This window comes from Eublepharis macularius, chromosome 7 (assembly GCF_028583425.1).
Source record: "Eublepharis macularius isolate TG4126 chromosome 7, MPM_Emac_v1.0, whole genome shotgun sequence".
NCBI classification, from domain to species: Eukaryota; Metazoa; Chordata; class Lepidosauria; order Squamata; family Eublepharidae; genus Eublepharis; species Eublepharis macularius.
The window spans coordinates 15899544-15921054 of record NC_072796.1 but is presented as its reverse complement, the minus strand read 5'-3'; the positions used below and the strand labels follow the sequence as shown (position 1 = coordinate 15921054).

At 46.3% G+C, this 21511-nt stretch overlaps 1 protein-coding gene across 1 annotated transcript in view; it reads left to right on the top strand.

Annotated features, from left to right (window-relative positions):
• The window catches only part of TMEFF1 (transmembrane protein with EGF like and two follistatin like domains 1), a 127871-nt gene that overhangs the window by 75161 nt on the left and 31199 nt on the right, over nucleotides 1-21511 (top strand). The window contains exons 4-5 of the mRNA XM_054985362.1: nucleotides 5492-5518; nucleotides 8090-8186. Of these exons, the coding sequence (XP_054841337.1) occupies nucleotides 5492-5518; nucleotides 8090-8186 (124 nt within the window). The remainder of the gene's footprint in view (nucleotides 1-5491; nucleotides 5519-8089; nucleotides 8187-21511) is intronic.

The following is a 21511-nucleotide window of genomic DNA, read 5'->3' as shown; positions in this document are numbered from 1 at the left end:
ACCTCTTAGCCCTCTGGGGGTTTATTCCTGTTGGGATTCACCTGTTGAGGGACATTACCTGTCCTTTGATGGGAGTTGCATTGGAACTCTGCAGTTTTGTTCAGTCTACTTAACAGGGCCCTGATTCTATAAGGCTAAAAATGTCACGACTGTTTGGCCATCTGTAGCAATGGTGGAAGTGGCTGGTAGTTTCCCAGAAATGGGGCTGTGCTCTCCGTTTCCTCCACTTGCGCATAGCGTTACACCAGCAAAAAGAAAACCTACTGTGGCAAGGTCAAATGACCCACAATGTTTGTAGCACACCGTACAAAAATTAGTCTTACAAAATACTTATCAAAAATATCTTTATACAAATTGTTCACAAGTCTATATCCAAATCATATCATACACAATATTAGCCCGTGGTGCAGTCCAAATCTCCAACAAGTAAATTTAAAGTGGAGAACTCTCTTCTTTAGATTTCTTCAAGGATTCCTGTAGCAGCGAGCAGGCAATGAAGCCAACTCCCGGGCTGGAGATCCTACAATGGAGAAGTCAGAGGTGCAAGGGGAGAAACATCCCAGCTATCAACCGCTCAACAGAGCGCAAGCTGGACTCCTGTTTCAGTGATAGTTTATCAAGAGCATTGACAACCAGCGGCAATATTTACAAATCTATAATAATAAACAATAAATACAAAACTCCAACCGTCTCTCAAGCCGTGTGTCATTATCATCACAATGTAATAAGCAATACAACATACTCACAGTTCCAAAGATATGTTCAAATTCCCTTCTCTAATCACAAATTGGAGACCCAGATACCTGGTAAGTGTAATGAACAGAAACGTCATATATCAATCCCAATACAGAACAGAAATTTAAAGGTACAGCACAGCACCAACTCGAAGGTTAAACGTAATACAAAACGGAGATTTAAAGGTACATTACAACACCAGCTAGATGGTAAAGCAAAACTCCATGTTACAAATAACAAGACCAATCCAGAGTTTGATTTAAGCCTATAGGGGCTAGTACATCTAGTTTTAAAATCCAAAATCTCCCTCCTCAACAGTTCCTGTTGCATATCCCCCACATTGGCTGTCCTACCCACTTGAAGTATGGAAAATCTGAATTCCTTGGGCTCTCTACGGTGATTCAAAAAATATTGAACAAGGGGTGCATCCACAGTCCTATTTCTAATGCGGGAAATATGCTTCTGCATGCGGATTTTAACTGGTCTTCTCGTACTTCCAATATATACAAGGGGGCAGGGACATTTTGTCATGTAAACATCATTGGCCGTATTACAGGTGGGAAAATCTTGGAAGGAAATAACTTGTCCCTTACTGCCTAGTGTCAAAGTTGTCCCTTCTATTACCAGATCACATACATTGCACCTCCGACATTTGAAATGTCCTATTGGTTGCTGCCGTTTGGGAGTAACACGTAGCGTAGGATTATACCAGCATGATATTGTGTCGCCATTGTGGTGTTTGACCAGTCTGTCTCCAAAGTCTTTTCTGCTCTGCACTGCGCATGCTTCCATCTATCCAGGGCTCATTTCAAGGGGGGAACACGCAGGAATGCAGTTCCAGCAGTTCCCCAAAGAGGTCACATATCAAGTGGCCTCGCCCACCTGACCCTCAGCCATTTTGGGCCTGTTTCAGCCTGGATTGGGGCTGAAATGGCCCGGATTGGGCCTCTGATGGGTGGTGGATCACTCTCCCACTCAGCAGCAGCCCGATCCTGACCATTTTGGACCCCTTTTCAGCCATTTTCAGCCCCCTTTTGCCATTTTGGGCCCAATTTCGGCCCTGAATGGCCAGGATTGGGTCCAAAACAGCCAGGATAGGTGATGTCAGGGGGTGTGGCATATGCAAATCAGTTATGCTAATGACACTTCTGGTGATGCCAAGGAGTGTGATGTATGCTAATGAGTTATGCTAATGAGTCCCTCCAGCTCTTTTTCTACAAAATGACCCCTGCATCTATCTCCTATGTATGGAAGATACGCTTACCGCTGGAGGACATTGTTCTTGCATCCCCAGTTGGAGGAATGGACTACCCAATTCAGTGTTGGAGTCCTCCTGAGAAGTACAAACAGAGTGGTGTTAGCAACATTCAGGAAAAAAATGTTTGTTCATTTCTTTGGCTTTATGTGCAAAGTGTTGCCTTGTTGTGCAGCACTGGCTTTCTGTAGACCTCCCACCGTCAGAGTCTCTTCCATGTAAGCCTGAGTGACGTAGCTCATTGTCGCCTACCTTATTGTTTAAGATACAGTTTCCTGGTTGGGGTTTATACAAAGCTGTAGACTTAGTTGGTATCCTAAGTTGTACTGTGACTACACAGTCATAGGAGGAGGCAGGAGGGCACAACATTGTTCTTCACTCCCACTACATTCAGCGGGAGTGTTTCTTTATAAGAACATTTTTACCAGTGCAACTTTACATTGGCACGAAGTGGAAATGTGAACTGAGGAGGCTCAAGGTACCAACTAAAATCTGTTCGACTTCCCACGTGATCCTAGTGCTGCCCCTTTCTAGTCCCAATGCTGGCACAGGGTCAGCGGGGTGTTCTATTCCAGCAAATTTTGAACTTGCATTCTTATACGGTAGAGGTTTTCCAACAAGTAGCTTGTGAGCTACCTGTAGCTTGCCGACTGCTGAAAAATACCTTGTGCAGCCCCTGGAAGTCCCAGGAAAAGATCATGATGAAAGAAAACGCTCTTGTCTCCAGAGACTTAAAGATCCCAGAAGGCTAAGGCTTGTCTTGATCAGTTTGACCCAGCGTGTCTTTCTGTAGCAAGGGCATTAGAACCAGTTCTTTCCCTTTTCTCTGCTGACTCTGAGCGTGATGGAAGTGAGAGTATAAAAGAACGGGAATGGGAAGCATTTCCTCAATTGGGCCCGGGGAAGGAGGTCAGCCAGCTTCTGCAGTGTCCACAGGGCTCTGTTGCCCCAATATGTGAAATCCTCCTCTTGGGACCCAGTGGTTCCCCTTTTTGGTCATGGCGATCCTTTTTATTTTTTAACTTTTCACAAAGTTACTGCTATCGGCAATGTGTATCTCTGCTTTAAAATTATCTCTGCAAAGGTCGTCATTTGATGTTTAGCTCTGGTTTTGCCATGACATAAGATGTTTATTTTTACCTTTCTCTTCGCGGAAGTGCTGTAACAAGCTGATTTGTGTTTTTATAGAAAAAGCACTCTGGGCTTTTTAAAAATGCTTTTATTGCATAGGACTTTCTCTGGGCTGCTTGGACAAGAGCTGCATTTCTGAATCTCTTCTTAGTCCATGTTTCTAGGACAGAACAACACTTGATAATGTGCTGGGAGGGGCGTGGGGGGAGGAGCAAATTTCATATATTAACAGGGAATTTTAAATTACATTTTTCTGTTCAAGTGGCTCGAGTTATTTTTCATTATTCAGAAGTAGCTCTCATTAAAGAAAAGGTTGGTGACTCCGGTATAGGAGTTGGTTGCCATTCTTAAGTGTGTACAGACTGGCTTTAAAATTTTACCTTCTGTGGTCAGAGCCAACCTTTACTTGCCGAGAGTCAGGTTATGTCTCTCTGTTAAAAATGATTTGTTAACCAGAGCAGTAAGTCTCTGTAGCTGTTGACAGGGCTTTTTTTCTGGGAAAAGAGGTGGTGGAACTCAGTGGGTTGCCCTCAGAGTTAATGGTCACATGGTTGGTGGCCCCGCCCCCTGATCTCCAGACAGAGGGGAGTTTAGATTGCCCTCCGCGCCGCTCCAGCAGCACGGAGGGCAATCTCAACTCCCCTCTGTCTGGAGATCAGGGGGTGGGGCCACCAACTATGTGACCATTTTCAAGAGGTGCCGGAACTCCGTTCCACCGCGTTCCAGCTGAAAAAAAGCCCTGGCTGTGAGGCTCCTGAGCCTGTTCCCCACATCTACCCCACCCTGCCAGCCATGTAAGCAGTGTAGCGGGGGGGGGGGGAGCGTTGGAGACCAGTATCCGAGTACCTTGTGCATAATACTCCTGGCTCCCATGGATTCTCATCTATGCCCACGTGATCAGAAATAGAGTAAGAACCATGAATCTAAAGTAGCTTTAGTCCCTGTCTTACCCTCTGACTCCAGGATGGTTCTTGTAGGTGTTTTTCTTGCAAGCCAAATGTGGTTAACTCATTGATTTTCTACCAGTGGGTGATTAAATCTCAGTCTAAGGTGGGTTCAGGGTTGTTAGGTCCTCCCCATGACAACTGGGAGGGGAGCTTACCGGGTGTCAGAAGTGCTCACCGCTGATGTCGTTATCTCATCAGCAACACATTTGACATCACCCCCAAAAGTGACATCATCACATCACCAGGGCTTTTGGAACTGCTCTGCTATTTGGACAAAACTATATGGGTTTTTCCCAAGTACCAGGGCTTCACCCAGAGATGTGATGACATCATTTCCAGGTGCACAAGGAGTGACATCAGTGACATGACTACATCACCCGCAGGGGCCTGTGCTGCTGGTAACATCCCCCCGTTTTCTCCCCCACTGGCCAGCTGCCCCTAGCAGGGGCCTGGCCACCCTGTGTGTCTTGCAGCACCAGCAAGGCTTTCTCTGGAAGTGGAGGGGAGGGCAGGGAGAGAAAGAAGAGAAATGCATATCGTGGAGGCACGAGAGAAGGGATAATTATAGGTCCCACATTACTGGTTGAGATTTGAGGTGGCCCTCTGGTCTGAAAAGGTTTACAGTCTATTTAGATACTTCCAGGGCTTTTTTTCTGGGAAAAGAGGTGGTGGAACTCAGTGGGGGAACTCAGGACTGCACAATGACATCACTTTGGGTCAGCTGGAACAAGGGGGGAGTTTTTTAAAGTTTAAATCGCCCTCGAAGAAAATGATCACATGGCCGGTGGCCCCGCCCCCTGATCTCCAGACAGAGGGGAGCACGGCCGTGGAGGGCAATCTCAACTCCCCTCTCTCTGGAGATCAGGGGGCGGGGCCACCGGCCATGTGACCGTTTCCAAGAGGTGCCGGAACTCTCTTCCACCGCATTCCAGCTGAAAAAAAGCCCTGGATACTTCTACTCCACTACTCCCCAGTGACCATCCAAAGCATTTGAACGACAACGTTCTCCCCATTTCCATTGTATTTTCACAATAACAACGCTGTGAGCTGGGTTAGGCTGAGAAGCGAGAGTGACTGGCCCAAAGCCCCCCAGCAAGGTTCCATAGTAGATAAGGGACTCGAATGAGGCTCTCCCCAGATTCGTGTCTAACACTCTAATTGCTACTCTATGCTGGTTTATAGTTGACTGTTGCAGAAGGATACGTAAAACAAGAAGAAAAGGGCCCCTATAGTTAATAGTAATCAAAACTGCCGTTTTCTCTGGATTTGTGAACTTTGCAGTGGAAAGAAATGTAGCCCTTGCTAGAATATATCTTCATGGCCTATTGATAGGGATCTTCAAAAAAACGAATACTGCATTTCATGATTGATTTAAAGATGCAATCCCAGATAATGCTGTACTTTTTCTTTTTTTCTTTTTCAGATAATGGCTCTGGATCAGGAGAAGGGGGTAAGTATCGCTGCCTTTCTGAACATTAGTTAGATGCCGAATTCTCAGAAAGATCTGGCAGTCCTCTCTGTGCTTCGTCAGTAGGGAATACGGCTTAATTACAGTGGAGTTTTATTTCTCACGCATTTTTTGGTGTTGTAACACTAACCGCAGCATGTGCTTGTTTACCTAAACAAAGTTTAATTTAGGTACTTAAAAAATATCCCAGACTTAATTGCGGACAGATGGCACCCGATCAGCCGAGGCTTTGGGGCTGTTGATTATTATTGAAATAATTTGTTTCAGATTCCCTCCATGTAAAATTGGGTTGCTAAAGTGTGGTGGCTATGAAAGGCTCTGGCAGATTGCATTTAGTAATTAATAAATTGATAATCAGCATGCACTTTTCAGCAGAATGCCATCTGTCTGTGATGCGCACGGGGCCTAACAGCCCCTGGTAGCTGCGATGGACTCCGAGTGGTATATTTCTGAACTGTGATACAGATAAATTTTTGTTACTGGGAAGCTGCAAAAGCCATGCATCCGTTGCAGAATAACATTAGTAAAATGTTATAAATTTAACTAGAATATTTTGCTCCCCCATGGGGGAACTCAAGGGAGTTTAGAAATTAGGGAAAAAATCATAACGTTGACAAAAAGAATGCACCTCAACAGACCTCCCCCCACAATATAAACGTCAGGCCAGTAGTAGTGCACACAGGGCCAAAGGTGAAGAGCCAGGCCCAGGTTTTATGTTGCCTGTAGAAAGGGAGGGACAAACGTTCAGCCCAAGGTTTGATTCGGCAGGTTGTCGTATTCCCAGTTTCCTCCCTCATCCTCAACAGGTGATACTTAAAAGAGATTTTCGGTGTAATCCTAAACAGAATTACAGCCTTCTATGCCCATTGAGTTTAGAGACTGCAGCTCTGTTTTGGATTGCATTGTCAAAGATGTATTTAGGAGCTAGTGTAGCATACTGGTTAGGAGGTTGAGGTATGAATAAGGAAGGCCTTAAATACACCAGATGAGCAGATTGCTTTGTCCTCTCCCGTAAAAGTTTTCTAATTTTTCTGTATTACTTGGTATAGATTGCTGAGCTTTGCACTCATAAACTATTGTCTAACTCATATTATATTTAGTAATAATTTCAGTTTAGGATATGATTGTTACTGGCATGTCCCACTTCTGTGCTTCATTTCCCACGCATAAATGTGCGTACAGGTTTATTTGTTTCCCCCTATAGTAGTGCTATTAGTTGGAATTTTTAAAAAGTTAAAAGTTTAGTATCATTTTAAAGCAAAGGTGTCCGCTGGTTTTTCAAATTAAGTAATGTTTAATTTTGTTGTCAAATGTTTAGTACTGTATAGTAGAAAATCTTCAGTATAACAAACTGCGATAAAAGCATAGGAAATGTCACAAGCTACATCTATTTTTGATATTCAGAGGAAGTAGCAACTGTTGAGTAAATAATGTTGGCGGGGTGCCAGCATGCTTCTTTTCCTTCTCAAATGGCACAATCTTGGGAGGCAAATTATTAGATGAATGAATAGGGCTGAATGGGTTGCCAGCCTCCAGGTAGTAGCTGGAGATCTCCCTGAATTACAACTGATCTCCAGGCCAAAGAGATCAGTTCCCCTGGAAAAACTGGCTGCTTTGAAGGGTGAACTCCATGGCCTTAGACCCCACTGAGGCCCCTCCCCTCCCCAAACTCCACCCTCTCTAGGCTCCCCCCCCCCAAATCTCCAGGAATTTCTCAACCTGGGCCGTCTCCACATGGCTTACTTGAAGCCGGGCCATGGCGCAACGTTGCGGATCATGCCGGGGAAAGCGCGAAATATCACGTTTTCGCACACGATTTTTGTGCGATGTCGCGCAAATGAGTTTTGTGCGACGTCGCACGAGAAAACGCGATATTTCATGTTTTCCCCGGCATGATCCACAAAGTTGCGCCATGGCCCGGCTTCAGGTAAGCCGTGTGGAAACGGCCCTGGTCCTGGCAACTCTAGGGCTAATACAGAGTAGCAGATGAGTGCCTGGAACCTGAACCTTGCTCCAGTTTGCGCTATGGTCTTTTCTGTTGTGGGGTAGTCCTCCACTGCAGACAGAGCAAAACACATACAAGACCAGATTTCACAGAACTGAAAATCAGCTAGCGCCAGAGGAGGTCCTGTGAGTGGAAGACTGCCTCCACAGCAAATGGAAACAAGGCTTACGATCCAGGCTGAAGTCTTGGGGTTAGATCCTCCGAATCTGTTACGCTAACAGCATCTGCCCTGTTCCCCAACTCAAGAGGCTCTTTTGGAAGCACCTTCCATTGGAGGAAGGCATTGCTGTTAATGTAATGGATTCACAGGATCCAGCCGTTGGATGGGATGGGAAAGGGGGGCAGAGTTCAGATCTATGCAAAGATAACACGGGATGATCTCATGTAATAATAAGAAGTTAGATCAAGCTGGGTAGCCGCGTTAGTCTGTCTGTAGCAGTAGAAAAGAGCAAGGGTCCAGTAGTCTTGTAGGTGTACTGGACTCTTGCTCTTTTCTACTATGAAGAAGGTAACATTTCTCTCTGGTTTTTTTGTTTTGTTTTGTTTAGAGTATGAAGGATCAGGAACAGAAGTTCACAGGAAACATTCCAAGTGTGGCGTTTGCAAATATAGGGCAGAATGTGACGAAGATGCAGAAAATGTTGGGTAAGTAGAAAGCTTCCCTCAGAGAATGATAAAGCAAGCTGTGAATGGCCAAGGCAATAATGTCGTGTTTGTACATTTCCCCAAAGTCCTTCAAAATTAAAAGGGAGTTTAACGTAAATCTACATTAGCAGGTTGGTATATACAACATGTATTATGCTAAAAGCTGTGACAAACTACGTATGCTTCACTGTCATTAAAATATTCTATCTTAATTTATATGATTCTCAACAGTCAGGTCATTGCCACACATTCTCCTCTCTCCTCCCCTTCTCTGTGGCTTCCATCTACATTTTTCTGTTTATTATTAACCTTTTCACAACTTCCCGATGTTGATGCCAAAGTTTGCTGAACTCACTTGGACAAAAAAGCTACATGGCCTGCGGGGCTGCGGTGAGGAAGAGACAAAATTTCAGAGGCGAAATTTCTGTCCCCTTCCTCTTCCGCAGTCTCATTCGTGTAACAGCAAATCAAAATTTCACGGGACCATGGCCAGTTGTAATGTTTCAGTGGCGCCATTTTGTTTCAGCTGTGGAGATTCGTTTCCGATTGCTCATTTGTACAACATTTTCTACTGGAACTACATGCCAGAACAATCCAAGCAGACTAATCAGTCAGCAGTATTTGGGACTAAGCGGCCCAAAGGCCGCTTTTGGAACTAAATAGCCAAATGTGAAATATGCTCAGAATGTTGCATGAGGGAAGAGCTGGTGGAGGCCCCTGTATGAAATTTCTAGCCCACTGTACAGTGTTGTCATTCTCCTTCCAAGTGACCAGGCCAGAGAAAAGAGAGAAATGTGTAGGAATGTATTAATAGGAATCTGTTAACAGTGCAGCATTTTGAGTTGAGGTTTAGGCCTCCAAGCTTCTAATCCCTGCTCAGGATTTTCCTGTGACATAAATTGTTGTTGACCATCTGAACAATTTAAAAAATGGAGGGGAGACATTTGCCGCTATTTCCCATTTGTATGTTTCAACTCCAGATGTCCGGCCTCTCCCTTCCCTTTTGAAATTTTCCACTTTCTGCCCAAGTAGGGTATGAGAGGGCAGACAGACATTCAAGAATCTAGCTGTCTCTCTGACTCAAAGAATCTTTTTGTGGTCTTCATAAGATTGTGGGTATGTTCTGTTCTTTTTTCAAAGACTTAGATTACATCAGAGCATATTTTGGATTGGTGGTTGAGGAGGTCAGTCCTAGGGTGGCAGGGTCAGCCTCATTGGACAATGTCCAAGGTTCCATAGTATACAAGGACACACATTGATCTTTAGCATGTTTTTGACAAAGCATGTGCCATTTCTGTTCCAAATCAGCTGCCGAGTATAGGGAAAGGGAAAAGAGAAAAAAAGAAGTTCTCTCTTCGAATTCCAGCTGGGAGGCACAAATAATTTACTGTGTCCTCCTCTGTGTCCCCACGTATGCTCCCTAAGATCTACTGGGGTCCCTTTCTTAATGAGACCCTCTTGCATCCTACCCCTCTGCTCAAGCAAAGTATGAAGCCTTCTTCTGACCCAAGGAGACTTCCTTCCACTGTGCTTGAGGAAGGCTTCAACTTTGCTTGAGCAGAGGGGTAGGGTCTTTGAGTCAGACATAGGCAGAGAGAAAAGTCTCCAAACTTGGACCCCTTTCCCTGTGAAGATTTACCAAAGTTGGACCCTGAGTACCTTTCCAAAGCGTTATTGGACTTTGCAGTTTGGGCTGAGCATTGCGGCTTGGGGTTAAATTAGGAAAGGGTAGGGTCAGTGTCTGTGAATTCATTGTATTTTGCTCAAGTAGGGGTTAAAATGCATTGGTAACCTGCCCCAACCTTTGGGATGCGGTGGGATTTAAATCTAAATATATAAATTGCCTACATTTCCTAACAAGGAAAAGAGATCAGAAATGGAAAAGAAAGGGGGAGAATTAATTCTGAGTGATGTTGTTATTAGAACAGGTTGGGCAACATCTGAAGTTGTGCTAGTTTCTCTAAAACATGGAGGAGGAGGAATCTTTTAATGGCTTGTGTTTTAATATTGTGATTTTTAATTGTAAGCTCCTTAAGCAAGAAGTGGCGTAGCAATATAATCAATAAATAAACCTCAGTTTTTTTCAGCAGTTACTCATTGTTCAATACTGCACTTTTGTTGTGCTATAACAAACATTTGCCATTGGATTTTCCTTTTTTTAAAATTAAGAATGATATATAAAGGAAATAACAAACTAACAAGAAAGACAAATACACAGAGAGAATAACAAAACAATGAATGACAACTAACAAACAAAAAATAACAAAACAAGTGTATCGGCTTCCAATTTTCTTCGCAACAAATATAATTACCAAATTTTCTCTTATTCTGTTACAAAGAAAAGCTCTCGTTTTTCTAATGCCCAAATTCCTTATTCCGCAAACCCACAGACCATCAAATCATTATTATCTATTTCATTCAAAAAGTCTATAATGGATTTCCAGTCAACAATAAACAATAAGTTTTGCCATTGTTGCAAATTCCAACACCTTCGCCAACCATTCCTCTATTGTAGGCAATGTTGGACTCTTCCAGTTTTGCACATATAATAATCTCGCTGCCGTTGTCATATATAAAAACATATATATCTTCGGGACCGCCTCTCCCTGTACGTTCCCCAGAGACCACTTCGATCAGTGGATAAATGTTTACTGGTGGTCCCCGGCTCTAAGGAAGCCCACCTCGCTTCAACCAGGGCCAGGGCCTTTTCAGTCCTGGCCCCAGCCTGGTGGAACGCTCTGTCAATGGAGACCCAGGCCCAGCGGGACATATTATCGTTCCGCCGGGCCTGTAAGACAGAGCTGTTCCGCCAGGCGTTCGGTGGTTGAAGGGGGCGGTGCCATGTCGGCCTCCCACCTTTGGGGTGGGGGAGGGTTCTCCCCACCATTGCACTTGGTTAATTTATTTCATTATTGTTTTGTATATTGATTTTAGTATTGTTGTTTTCTTGTTTTATCGATTTTAAACTGTTCACAGCCCAGAACAGCGGGCTGTATATAAATTGAAATATAAATAAATAAAATAAATATATGATATTGTCATATATAAAAACTTCTTTCTAGATGCCACTGGATTTTCCTGTATGGATAAACCACTCTGGTTTTATTAAGATGTTAGTCTGGCTATAGCAGGAGAAAAGAGCAATAGTCCAGTAGCACCGATAAGACTAACAAAATTTGTGGTAGGGTATGAGCTTTTGTGAATCACAGCTCAGTTCTTCAGATACCTTCAGGCATCTGAAGAAGTGAGCTGTGACTCATTGAAGCTCATACTGTACCACAAATTTTATTAGTCTTATAGGTGCTTTCTGGACTCTTGCTCTTTTCTAGCTTTATTGATTTTATTTATTGAAAACACTGATATGCTGCTTTCCCACCGAAAACAGGATCCCCAAAGTGCTTGCAAACAATTGCTGTTGTCCAGCAAAAGCACTATAAATAGCGATGTGTGAGTGTAGCCTAGCCACAAAAAAGCTAGTGATGCTCCCTCAGATGTAGTTGCTGTTTTTTTTTAAAGCTGCTTTGTGATTGAGCTGGCAAAAAAAACAACAACCAACCGTCCGCTGACACAAACGGGCGGGAATGAAGAAGAAACCTCCTGCCGTGTGGGAGAAGGATCCTATCTCGAAAGAACCAGACGGCAAATCAGGTAGTTGCTGGTGACCCAACAGTCTAAGGACGCTGTTTCCATGTGGCAGCAGGGAAGGAAAAAACACTGCAGAGCTCCTGAGGTCACTGGGAAAGTGCTCTTGGCTGCTAGAAGCAGGCTGCCTTCTCCTCGTGGTCTCCCAATGGCTGGTGACGGGTGACTGATTCCAGCTCTTGCTTTGGCCTAGAGAAGAAGCTGGATAGTGGAACAGCCATGGAAGATCTTAAGACAAGAAGGAGAGGCATGTGGCCGCTCCAGCATGGAGGGCAATCTCAACTCCCCTCTGTCTGGAGATCAGGGGGCGGGGCCACCAGCCATGTGACCATTTTCTCCGAGGGCAACCCACTGAGTTCCACCACCTCTTTTCCCAGAAAAAAAGCCCTGATTGCAATAGCCTGTGTGGCATTGGCTCCATGCATTTCTGAACGAACCCTAAAGTATAAATTTACCATTAATGTCTGGATTCTCTTACGTTAAACAGACAAGTGGCCATTCTTAGAGCATGAATAGGGAAGGCAGAGAGCCGTGTGACATAGAGCCAAGCTACAAGTGATGCCTGGCACAGGTTGGACACTTGTCAGCTTCCCTTCAAATTTTGATGGGAAATATAGGCATCCTGGTTTTACAGCTTGGCTCTCCATTACAGCTGCAAGACCAGGATGCCTACATTTCCCATCAAAACTTGAGGGAAGCTGACAAGTGTCCAACCTGTGCCAGGCGTCACTTGTAGCTTGGCTCTCAGTTTCATAATATCTGAATAAGCACATAACTTGTCATGAATATAGAGTGCATGCACACATCACTGCATATTGCGCTATTGCTGTCATTTGCAACTGGGGTGTTTTATCTACACAAGAAAATCCAGTTGCAAATAACAGTTATAGTGCAACAATATTCTGTGGTGTGCAGATAATAATAATGATGACTTTCGATTTATATACTGCCCTTCAGGACAACTTAACGCCCACTCGGAGCGTTTACAAAGTGTGTTATCATTATCCTCATGACAATCACCCTGTAAGGTGAGTGGGACTGAGAGAGCTCTGAGAGAGCTGTGACTGACCCAAGGTCTGACTCAAGATCACCCAGTTGGCTTCAAGTGGAGGAGCGGGGAATCAAACCTGGCTGTCCAGATTAGAGCCCTGCCACTCTTAACCACTACAGCAAACTGGGTGAAGACTGGGCTTGCTTACTAGGACTTTGAAACATTGCTTATATTTCATTCTTTGTGACTTCATATTTTTTTTCTCCCACTTTCCATCCCTGCACCATTGTTTTACAAGATTCCCAGTAAATGTGCAAAAATCAGCGTAGGAATAATCGTGAGGGGAGGGGGAAAAGACAGTACTGGAACTCGTGCTGCTCAAAAGAGCGAAGAGCCTCCTTCCAAGTATGTGTGCTTGTAAGGAAGTCTTCCAGCTTGCTGTTAGAAACAACTAGCGAAACAGGAGGCCGAAGGGACGATTTTTTAAAATGATATCTGCCCAGACAGAAACCTAGGTTTCTTTAATAAGATATTGGCTTCCCTAACCCCAAACTCAGAAACAAGGCCCTAGATCGGGGCACTATTTCCTGTGAAGTCAAGACTGTACCACTTAAGGGCAGATTGTCAAGGAAAAACCAGCTGGAGGCAGAAATGCTTTTAATGTGACTGTTCAGGTGCTACGAACACCTGTATGAACAGGACTTTCTTCCCTGCTTCTTTAAGATGTGAGCAAGGAAATACAATACATACGTTCTTTTCATGAAATGAATGAAAGAGAAACCGCAGTGCTTCCTTCCACGTGGATGGAGGGGCTTTCGAAGCAACATTACAAGGCTGTGGGTGGGAAAAAAAACTGTAAAGGTTTGGAAAGTTAAAGGACCAAGTCTTGAATTTTATGCCACCTGCCTACCAGTTCCTTGGAGAACACCAACTTTTCCTCAGACTACTGGAGCAGGCAGCCACTGCCTCAGCTGAGCAGACTGGGAGCGATTTTAAAGGGACGGCAGACTGGCATTTTTCATCCCTTGCCATATTCTATAATTAGATTGTCACAGGTTCCCCACCACATTACATTCAGTGCAGACATATAAACAACTTTATCGCTTCTATTATCTCTGCAGAACTTTTTTTTTTTGCTTTATTTTAATTTTTATTGAGTTGATAAAGAGAAAGAAGTGAATTTTGAGCAGGTGGTTGTCATAAGCAGCACACCATGCTTGGAAAATTAACATTTAGATCCATTCAGATTAGTACACTATGTGACATCCCTGCCTTGGAATGCAGGAGCAAATCACGCTGAGAAAATATTGCTGAAGTTTAATTCATCTTTAGTTTTTTCATTTCATGTATAAATAAATTACAGAGAATTTCCTTGCTGGGAGAAAGGAAAGAGACCTACGTAAAGGCTCCTGCAAGTATTATGGGATGCTCAAATATTCTTTAAGATGCAGGGTCTTGATAATCTGTTATTTCTTAATGGCAACTTTTCCATTTGTTATATTTCTGAATTTTCATTTATGGCAAGAACCTTTTGGAAGTTGTTGATAAGAGCGAGCTGATCTGAAAAGATTCCGGAAGAGCTGGTTTGTATATTTTATAATGGGCACCTGCCTGATTTCTATGTGGCTGTGAAATTGCAAAGTTTGAAGGTTTAACTCCTGCTAGTTTAAACTCCCACAATAAGGCTCACCAGATCTTTTCATCCCCACTCCCACATCCATCGGTCTATGTGACAATCCAGGTCACGGTGTGTGCCGCAGCCAAGACAACAGATTGTTGAGCACAGTGTGGTCTCAACGTCTACAGACGGGAAAGGTGTACGTTTCTCAGCTGACGTTTTAAGGTAAACAGGAGGGCAGTATTGTACCGTTTCGCAGGTACAGAGCTGGCTGATTGTGTTTGATGAGAAAATTCCGCCTTTCTAGCCACATCACCTGCCCTTTATTTTATTAATACCCCACCTGTCCGTCTCCATTGTGGGGACCCAAGGTGGCTTACATCATTCTCCTTTATTCTATCCTCACAACAACCCTGTAAAGTAGGTTGGGCTGAAAGTGTGTGACTGGCCCAAGGAAACCCAGCAAGCTTCTATGGCAGAGTCGGGGTTCAAACCTGGGGCCTCCCAGATCCTAGTCCAGCCATCTAACCACTACGCTTCCCTTTATCCCTCCTAGTTTTCCTTCCTTCCTCTGCATAGTTCTGCTTCAGTCTCCGATCTTTACCATATTTCTATGGCTTGTCCTAGGCAGCTCGGGGGTGGAAGAGTGCAGTTTGCAGCAGAGAAGGCCCAAATTGGGCCAGGGTGGGCTGCAGAGACACTCCCCCCTGCCCTGTGTTTCCTGCAAGCCCCTTCTTCCAGCTGCTTTTGCCCCATCACAGGTTCCAAATCTGTGTTGCCATCACTCGCCCATCTTTGGCATCTGTGCTGAGAAGTGTCCGGGGTCTGAGCCCCAGCCCCCAGACTTGACAAGAGGGAACAGCAGGGGACAAAAGGGTGGCAGCAACCCCACCCCCCAAGCCGGCAACCAGGGCCAGAACCTACCTACACCAGGGGGAAGGGGCAAAAGGCCAGGACCTCAGAGGGGTGGAGGGGGCAAGGAGAGACCAGCCAGTCCCACCTTCCAGGGGGAAGAGAGGGGGCTAAGCAGGCTGGAGGGAAAGGGCCATAGCAGGGGGAAGGTGGGTCCAGCAGCAGCAGCAGCAGCAGCAGCAGCAGCAGCCCAAGCAGAGCCCTTACCTGGCAGGGAGAGGAAGCAGCCTCTACAGCCCAGAGCCACACCATGGCTAGAAGACAGCAGCCTGGCTCAGGAGTTGCTAGAAGCCAAGCCTCTCCAGGGGGGGGGGCTGCCACAGGCATTCTGGGGGAGGAGATGGGTAGCCCCGCCCAGCATTGCTGAGCAGGCAGCGCAGAAGCTGGCTAAGGCAGCACCTCATGAGCAAGGCCAGGCAAGCCCAATAGCACGGAGGCTGGCTGGGGCAGCTCCTCGTGAGCAAGGCCAAGGAGCCCTCAGCTGGGGATGGCTCGTACTCAACCCCACCCTACCAGCAAGGCAAAGGAGCCCAGGAGGGATTAGTGGTTGGAGGAAAACACCTGGAGGAACGCACAGCTGGGCCCGGTCAGGAGAAGGAACAAGCCTGGAAGGAGGGCGGGGCGGAGAGAGGAAACCCTATAAAGGGTGGCTGGGAAGAGCTCTGGGGTGGTGGGTTTGAGTGGGAGTGATGGAGCGGAATGGGAGTGGAGAGTAGCCAAGGAAAAGGCAAGAAGGAGAGTGGAGGCTTGAAGGAGAGGCCTGGGAGGAAGAGATGGTGGAAGATGTAGGGGGTAAGCAGGCCAGGTTGAGCAGGCCAGCGAGTGGATTGAGAGGGAGTCAGGGTGAGGTATACTGCCCCTCCTTCCACAGAGCAGGGTCCTGCAGAATCCCTGGTCCCCCTGTGATGTCAGGAGCTGACCGCCCAGTGCCATGCCCAGCGGCAGCCGCGGCAAGCCCTGACAAGAAGAGTTAAGTAAGATTGAGCCCTCCCCATCTCATTTGCAAAAGAGAATCAGTAGCACCTGTACATTAAATACGCAAGGTAGGCAAAGTAGATCAAGTCGTTTTGTCTCAGCCCCCTCCCTGCCCCAGTCCCTCTGGACTGCTTTTTCTTGAGCTTATTTGAAGTTCAGTTCTTCTGCTCTTTTTTTCCTAGGACCTTCCACTTTTCCTGCAATGTTGAGTGAATCTGCACACATTGGGTAATGCACTTCCAATCCTCTTTAGAGATCATTTGGAACGGATTTTTTTGTGTGCGGAACAAAAAATCCACCTCAAACGATTGATAATGTGCTTTGAAAGTGCATTATCCAACGTGTGCAGAATTAGCCGTTGTCTAGGATCAGTGCAATAGAGTCAAGAGATTCAGAATTGTCCAGCTGATGCTCTGCCCCTTCTGTGAATGGCAGGCAGCTCAGCCAGTCTCTGCCAGAGGGTTCATCAACACCATGTAGACTTGGGTGCTGTGAACAAGTTCTGTGCATGCTACATAGTTTCTGCCACGGAGCATGCTTTCTCTTCCCCCCAAACTTCTGTTTTGCATAAGATCATTGGTTTTCAGTAGGCCCTTGCACAAATGGACGTTTTAGTGGAAGATCAAGCGTGCTCCACAACTGAGGCTATTTAGTGTGCATGGAACTGGTTGTAGGATTCAAGCTACTGTCCCATAGTACATTGTTGTTTATAGATATTGGAAAGCAGAAAACTCACTCCCAGGGCCAAGATAGAAGTGACAAATTACACGAATGGCAAGTGTACAGACTCGCATGTATTCCTCCCTGTTCACTTGCACAAGTGAACAGGGAGGAATACATGTGAGTCTGTTCACTACATGATCGAGTGGAGTGCAAATGAACAGGGAGGAATACATGTGAGTCAGTTCACTACATGATCGAGTGGAGTGCAAGTGAACAGGAAGAAATACATGTGAGTCTGTTCACTACGTGATTGAGTGGAATGCGAGTGGAGCACAAGTGAACAGAGGAATACATGTGAGTCTGTTCACTACATGATCGAGTGGAGTGCAAGTGAACAGGGAGGAATACATGTGAGTCTGTTCACTACGTGATCGAGTGGAGTGCAAGTGAACAGGAAGAAATACATGTGAGTCTGTTCACTACGTGATTGAGTGGAATGCGAGTGGAGCACAAGTGAACAGGGAGGAATACATGTGAGTCTGTTCACTACATGATCGAGTGGAGTGCAAGTGAACGGAGGAATACATGTGAGTCAGTTCACTACATGATCGAGTGGAGTGCAAGTGAACAGGAAGAAATACATGTGAGTCTGTTCACTACATGATTGAGTGGAATGCGAGTGGAGCACTAGTGAACAGGGAGGAATACATGTGAGTCTGTTCACTACATGATCGAGTGGAGTGCAAGTGAACAGGGAGGAATACATGTGAGTCTGTTCACTACGTGATCGAGTGGAGTGCGAATGGAGTGCAAATGAACAGGGAGGAATACGTGTGAGTCTGTTCACTTGCCGTTCAAGTGTCATTCGTCACTTCTAGCTTGGCCCCCAGACAGCTGGGTTGTGTGTTACTTTTGTAATGAACCAAGGGTGATTTCTTCTGTCAGCATAACCAAACTCCAGAAGCTGGGGATTGATCCTCGTACTTTCTTTCCCTTTGCTGGGCAGTGGGCAGAATTGAACAGATGCCAGAACTGATCCCTGCTCATGATTGCCAGCTCCTGTTGGGAAATTCTTGGAGATTTGGGGACAGCGTCTGGGGAAGCTGGAGGTCGGGGAGGGAGCTCAGTGTGTGTGGGATGTCATCCCTCCAAAGCTGCTATTTCCTCTGGGAGAACTGATCTCTGTGGTCTGGAGATCACTTGCAGTTCTGGGAGAAGCCCAGGCCCCGCCTGAGGTTAGAGTTATTCATGGCTAAGGTGGGAGGCCTTGTATGTCAAATATTGCTTACAATTGTGGAAGATGGATATAGTCTATGGCAGTTCTGGTTGGAAGGCAGCATGGTATGGCCCGCTCTTGTCAGATCTCAGAAGCTAAGCAGGGTTGGCCCTGGTCAATAATGGATGGGAGACCACCCAGTAAGATAGATGCTGCTCTGCAGAGGAAGGCAATGGAAAACCCCCTCTGTTCCTCACCTGTCTTGAAAACCCCTTGCCAGGGTCACCATAAATTAGTTGCGACTTGACGGCACACACATACGTATGCCAGTTCTGAATAAAAACCATCCAAAAAGAAGACAAGAAAACAGTTGAGGAATTAGAGATGCCAGCTTAAGGTATAACCAGCACTCAATTATTCTTGCTTGACTGCTTGACTGCTTGAAACTCTCGCAGCACTGGGAATGGTTAGGTGCAGGAAAATCTCTTTTGTCCACCTGATCCAGAGCTCTTCATGCACAGTAGCATTTGCTGAATTGCCCATCATGAGCAGCAGCAAACACATGGACACATGAAGGTGCCTCATAACGAATCAGACCATTGATTGGTCAAGGTTATTGTTGTCTGGCAGTGTCTCTCTGGGGTCTCAGGAAGAAGTCTTTTCTATCATCTCCTTCCTGATCCTTTTCACTAGAGGTGCGAGGTATTGAACCTGGGGCTTTCTGCATGCCGTATAGATGCTCTGCCACTGAGCCATGGACCCTCCCTTCCCAGTGTGAGACTGGCTGCAGTGTAGCTGCCCTGGTAATGTTAGAAAGAAATGGGTCACACCAGCAGGTGATAGGATGTGTTGTTGGTGTAGGAAGCGTTGTGTGATCTGCTGTGTTCAGACATTTGCAGATGGGCCTGGGAGGGAACATGAATATGATCTGAACCCTTTCCTTTGCTGAAGAGACCTTAGGTGGGTGGGAGGAACAAGAAACATTGAGTAAGTAGGAGGGTTTGTTCTATAAGTGCAACATTTGGTTGAGAACCTGTTGCTGTCATCGCAGACTTGTGCACTGACATTCCCTCTATGCATGTAACCTGACAATGTTGACTGGAGTCTTTTTTTTTAACATGTAGCTGGAGAGAACCACGGATGGCATCTCATGTGGTTTGTCAGGGCTTGCCGTGGCCACCGCTGGGCAGGGCGCCAGGTAGTCTGCTCCTGGCTTCAGAGGGGTGCCAGGGATGCTGCAGGACCCTGCTCTGTGAAAAGAGGGGTGGTATACATCACTCAGACTCCCTCTTAATCCACTCACTGGTCTGCTCAACCTGTGCCACTCACCGCCTCTGGCCTCTCCTCCTCCATCCACTCTCTTCCTGGTCTTTGCTCTCACTCCACTCCATCCCTCCTACTCAAACACACCACCCCAGAGCTCTTCCCAGCCATCCTTTATAGGGCTTCCTTTCTCTGCTCTGCCCTCCTTCCAGCCTGGTCTTGGGCTGCCCCAAGTAGTTGCAGCTGGGGTAGCTGATCTGGCTCCACTGACCAGCACCAGCTGTGCCTTGTTCTCTGGCTGCCAAGCCTCCCTACCTCTGGTGATTGCCAAAGGCAGGTCCAGCTGCAGCCCCCTGGCTGGCTGCCAGGCCTCTCTGGCTGAGCTGATTGCTGAAGGCAGGCCCAGCTGTGGCCCCTTGGCTGGCTGCCCAGCTCCTCCAGCAGAGTGCCTCCAGCAGCTCCGCCTGGAGGGGCTTGGCTCTTGGCATCTCCTGGGCCAGGCTACTATCCTCTAGCTGGGGCGTGGCTCTGGGCTGTTGGGGCTGCTCCTCCTTCTCTTCAGGTAAGGGCTCTGTGTGGGCGACTGCTGGGTCCCCAAACCCGCTGTCCTTGCCCCCTTCCTCTGCTCTGCTTAGCCCCCTTTCCTCCCCCAGGGGGGTGGGACTAGCTGGGCTCCCTTTGTCTCCTCTCGCCTTCTGAGGCCTTGGTTCCTCACCCCTTCCCCCTGGCACAGGCAGGTTCTGGCTCTGTTTGCCAGTCAGAGCGGTTGAACTGCTGTCTCCTGGCTGCCCCCCGCCGCTGCCTCCCGGCAAGTCCGGGGGCTGGGCTGCTGACCCCGGACATGGTTTGCCCTTCATTGATCTGAGTGGTATTTAAGAGTGAGGACATGTATTCAAGATGTATTCTAAGCAGGGCTTTTTTTCTGGGAAAAGAGGTGGTGGAACTCAGTGGTGGAACTCAGGATCGCACAGTGATGTCACTTTGGGTCAGCTGGAACAAGGGGGGGGTTTAAAGCTTAAATCACCCTCGGTGAATATGGTCACATGGCCAGTGCCCCCGCCCCCTGATCTCCAGACAGAGGGGAGTTTAGACGGAGGGCTATCTAAACTCCCCTCGGTCTGGAGATCAGGGGGCGGGGCCACCGGCCATGCGACCATTTTCAAGAGGTGCCTGAACTCGGTTCCACCGCGTTCCAGCTGAAAAAAAGCCCTGATTCTATGAATTCTTCTAGAAAAACAGTGCAGTACACCAGCATCTACAGCTGGAAATGTGTTACTTAACAGGTGCTTCCCTGTTGTCACCGCCGAGATAAATGCATGTAATTTTCCAAGCGCACTCTAAATTTGTCAAAGTTATTTGATTTGTTATTTTTGAAGTGCAAAGAGGATTGTTTAAATATGATTAACATTATTGTAGGCCCAAGGAAGATAATGATCTGGATTTTTACAGTCGAAACAAATGATATAGATTTGCAAAAGTGTTACTGGAACTTAGGGGCCAGGGAGATTTGTTTGGCTTTTTGGGTCTATATTTCAAAAGGCAGCTGCATAGAGCATAATTGGATTTCCTCCCCCCTCTCTGAATTTAATACTCTGTGTTCTGAAACTTGAAGAAATGGCGCCATATCATCCTATCTCACTGGTGAGCAGAAACACAACAAAAATCTCTTAAGTGCCTTGCAGATTCTTTGGAAGTCTGTTGTGCAAAGTTGCATTTTCTGCCCTGTTACATAAACCGTGAGTCCAATTTTGAGGTAGTTTGTTTTAAAAAATGGACTCCGTTTGGGAGCAAACTCCAAAACAATGGCTGGGATCCAAAGACGAGTTCTGTTCATTCCACGTGTCCTAGGGAACAACCGATGCCACACAGTAGCCAGTTTTCGAAACTGAGGAGCTTCTTCAAAATTGTCTGTATTTACCCCATGAGAGTCTACTGTTCAAAGAAGGGGATGTCAAAAACCCCACTGGATATGCACACACAAGTCCTTGCTTGGTGTTGCAGCCATAACTTGATGAGCGCACAAGGGGTGAGCGGAGCTGGGGAAT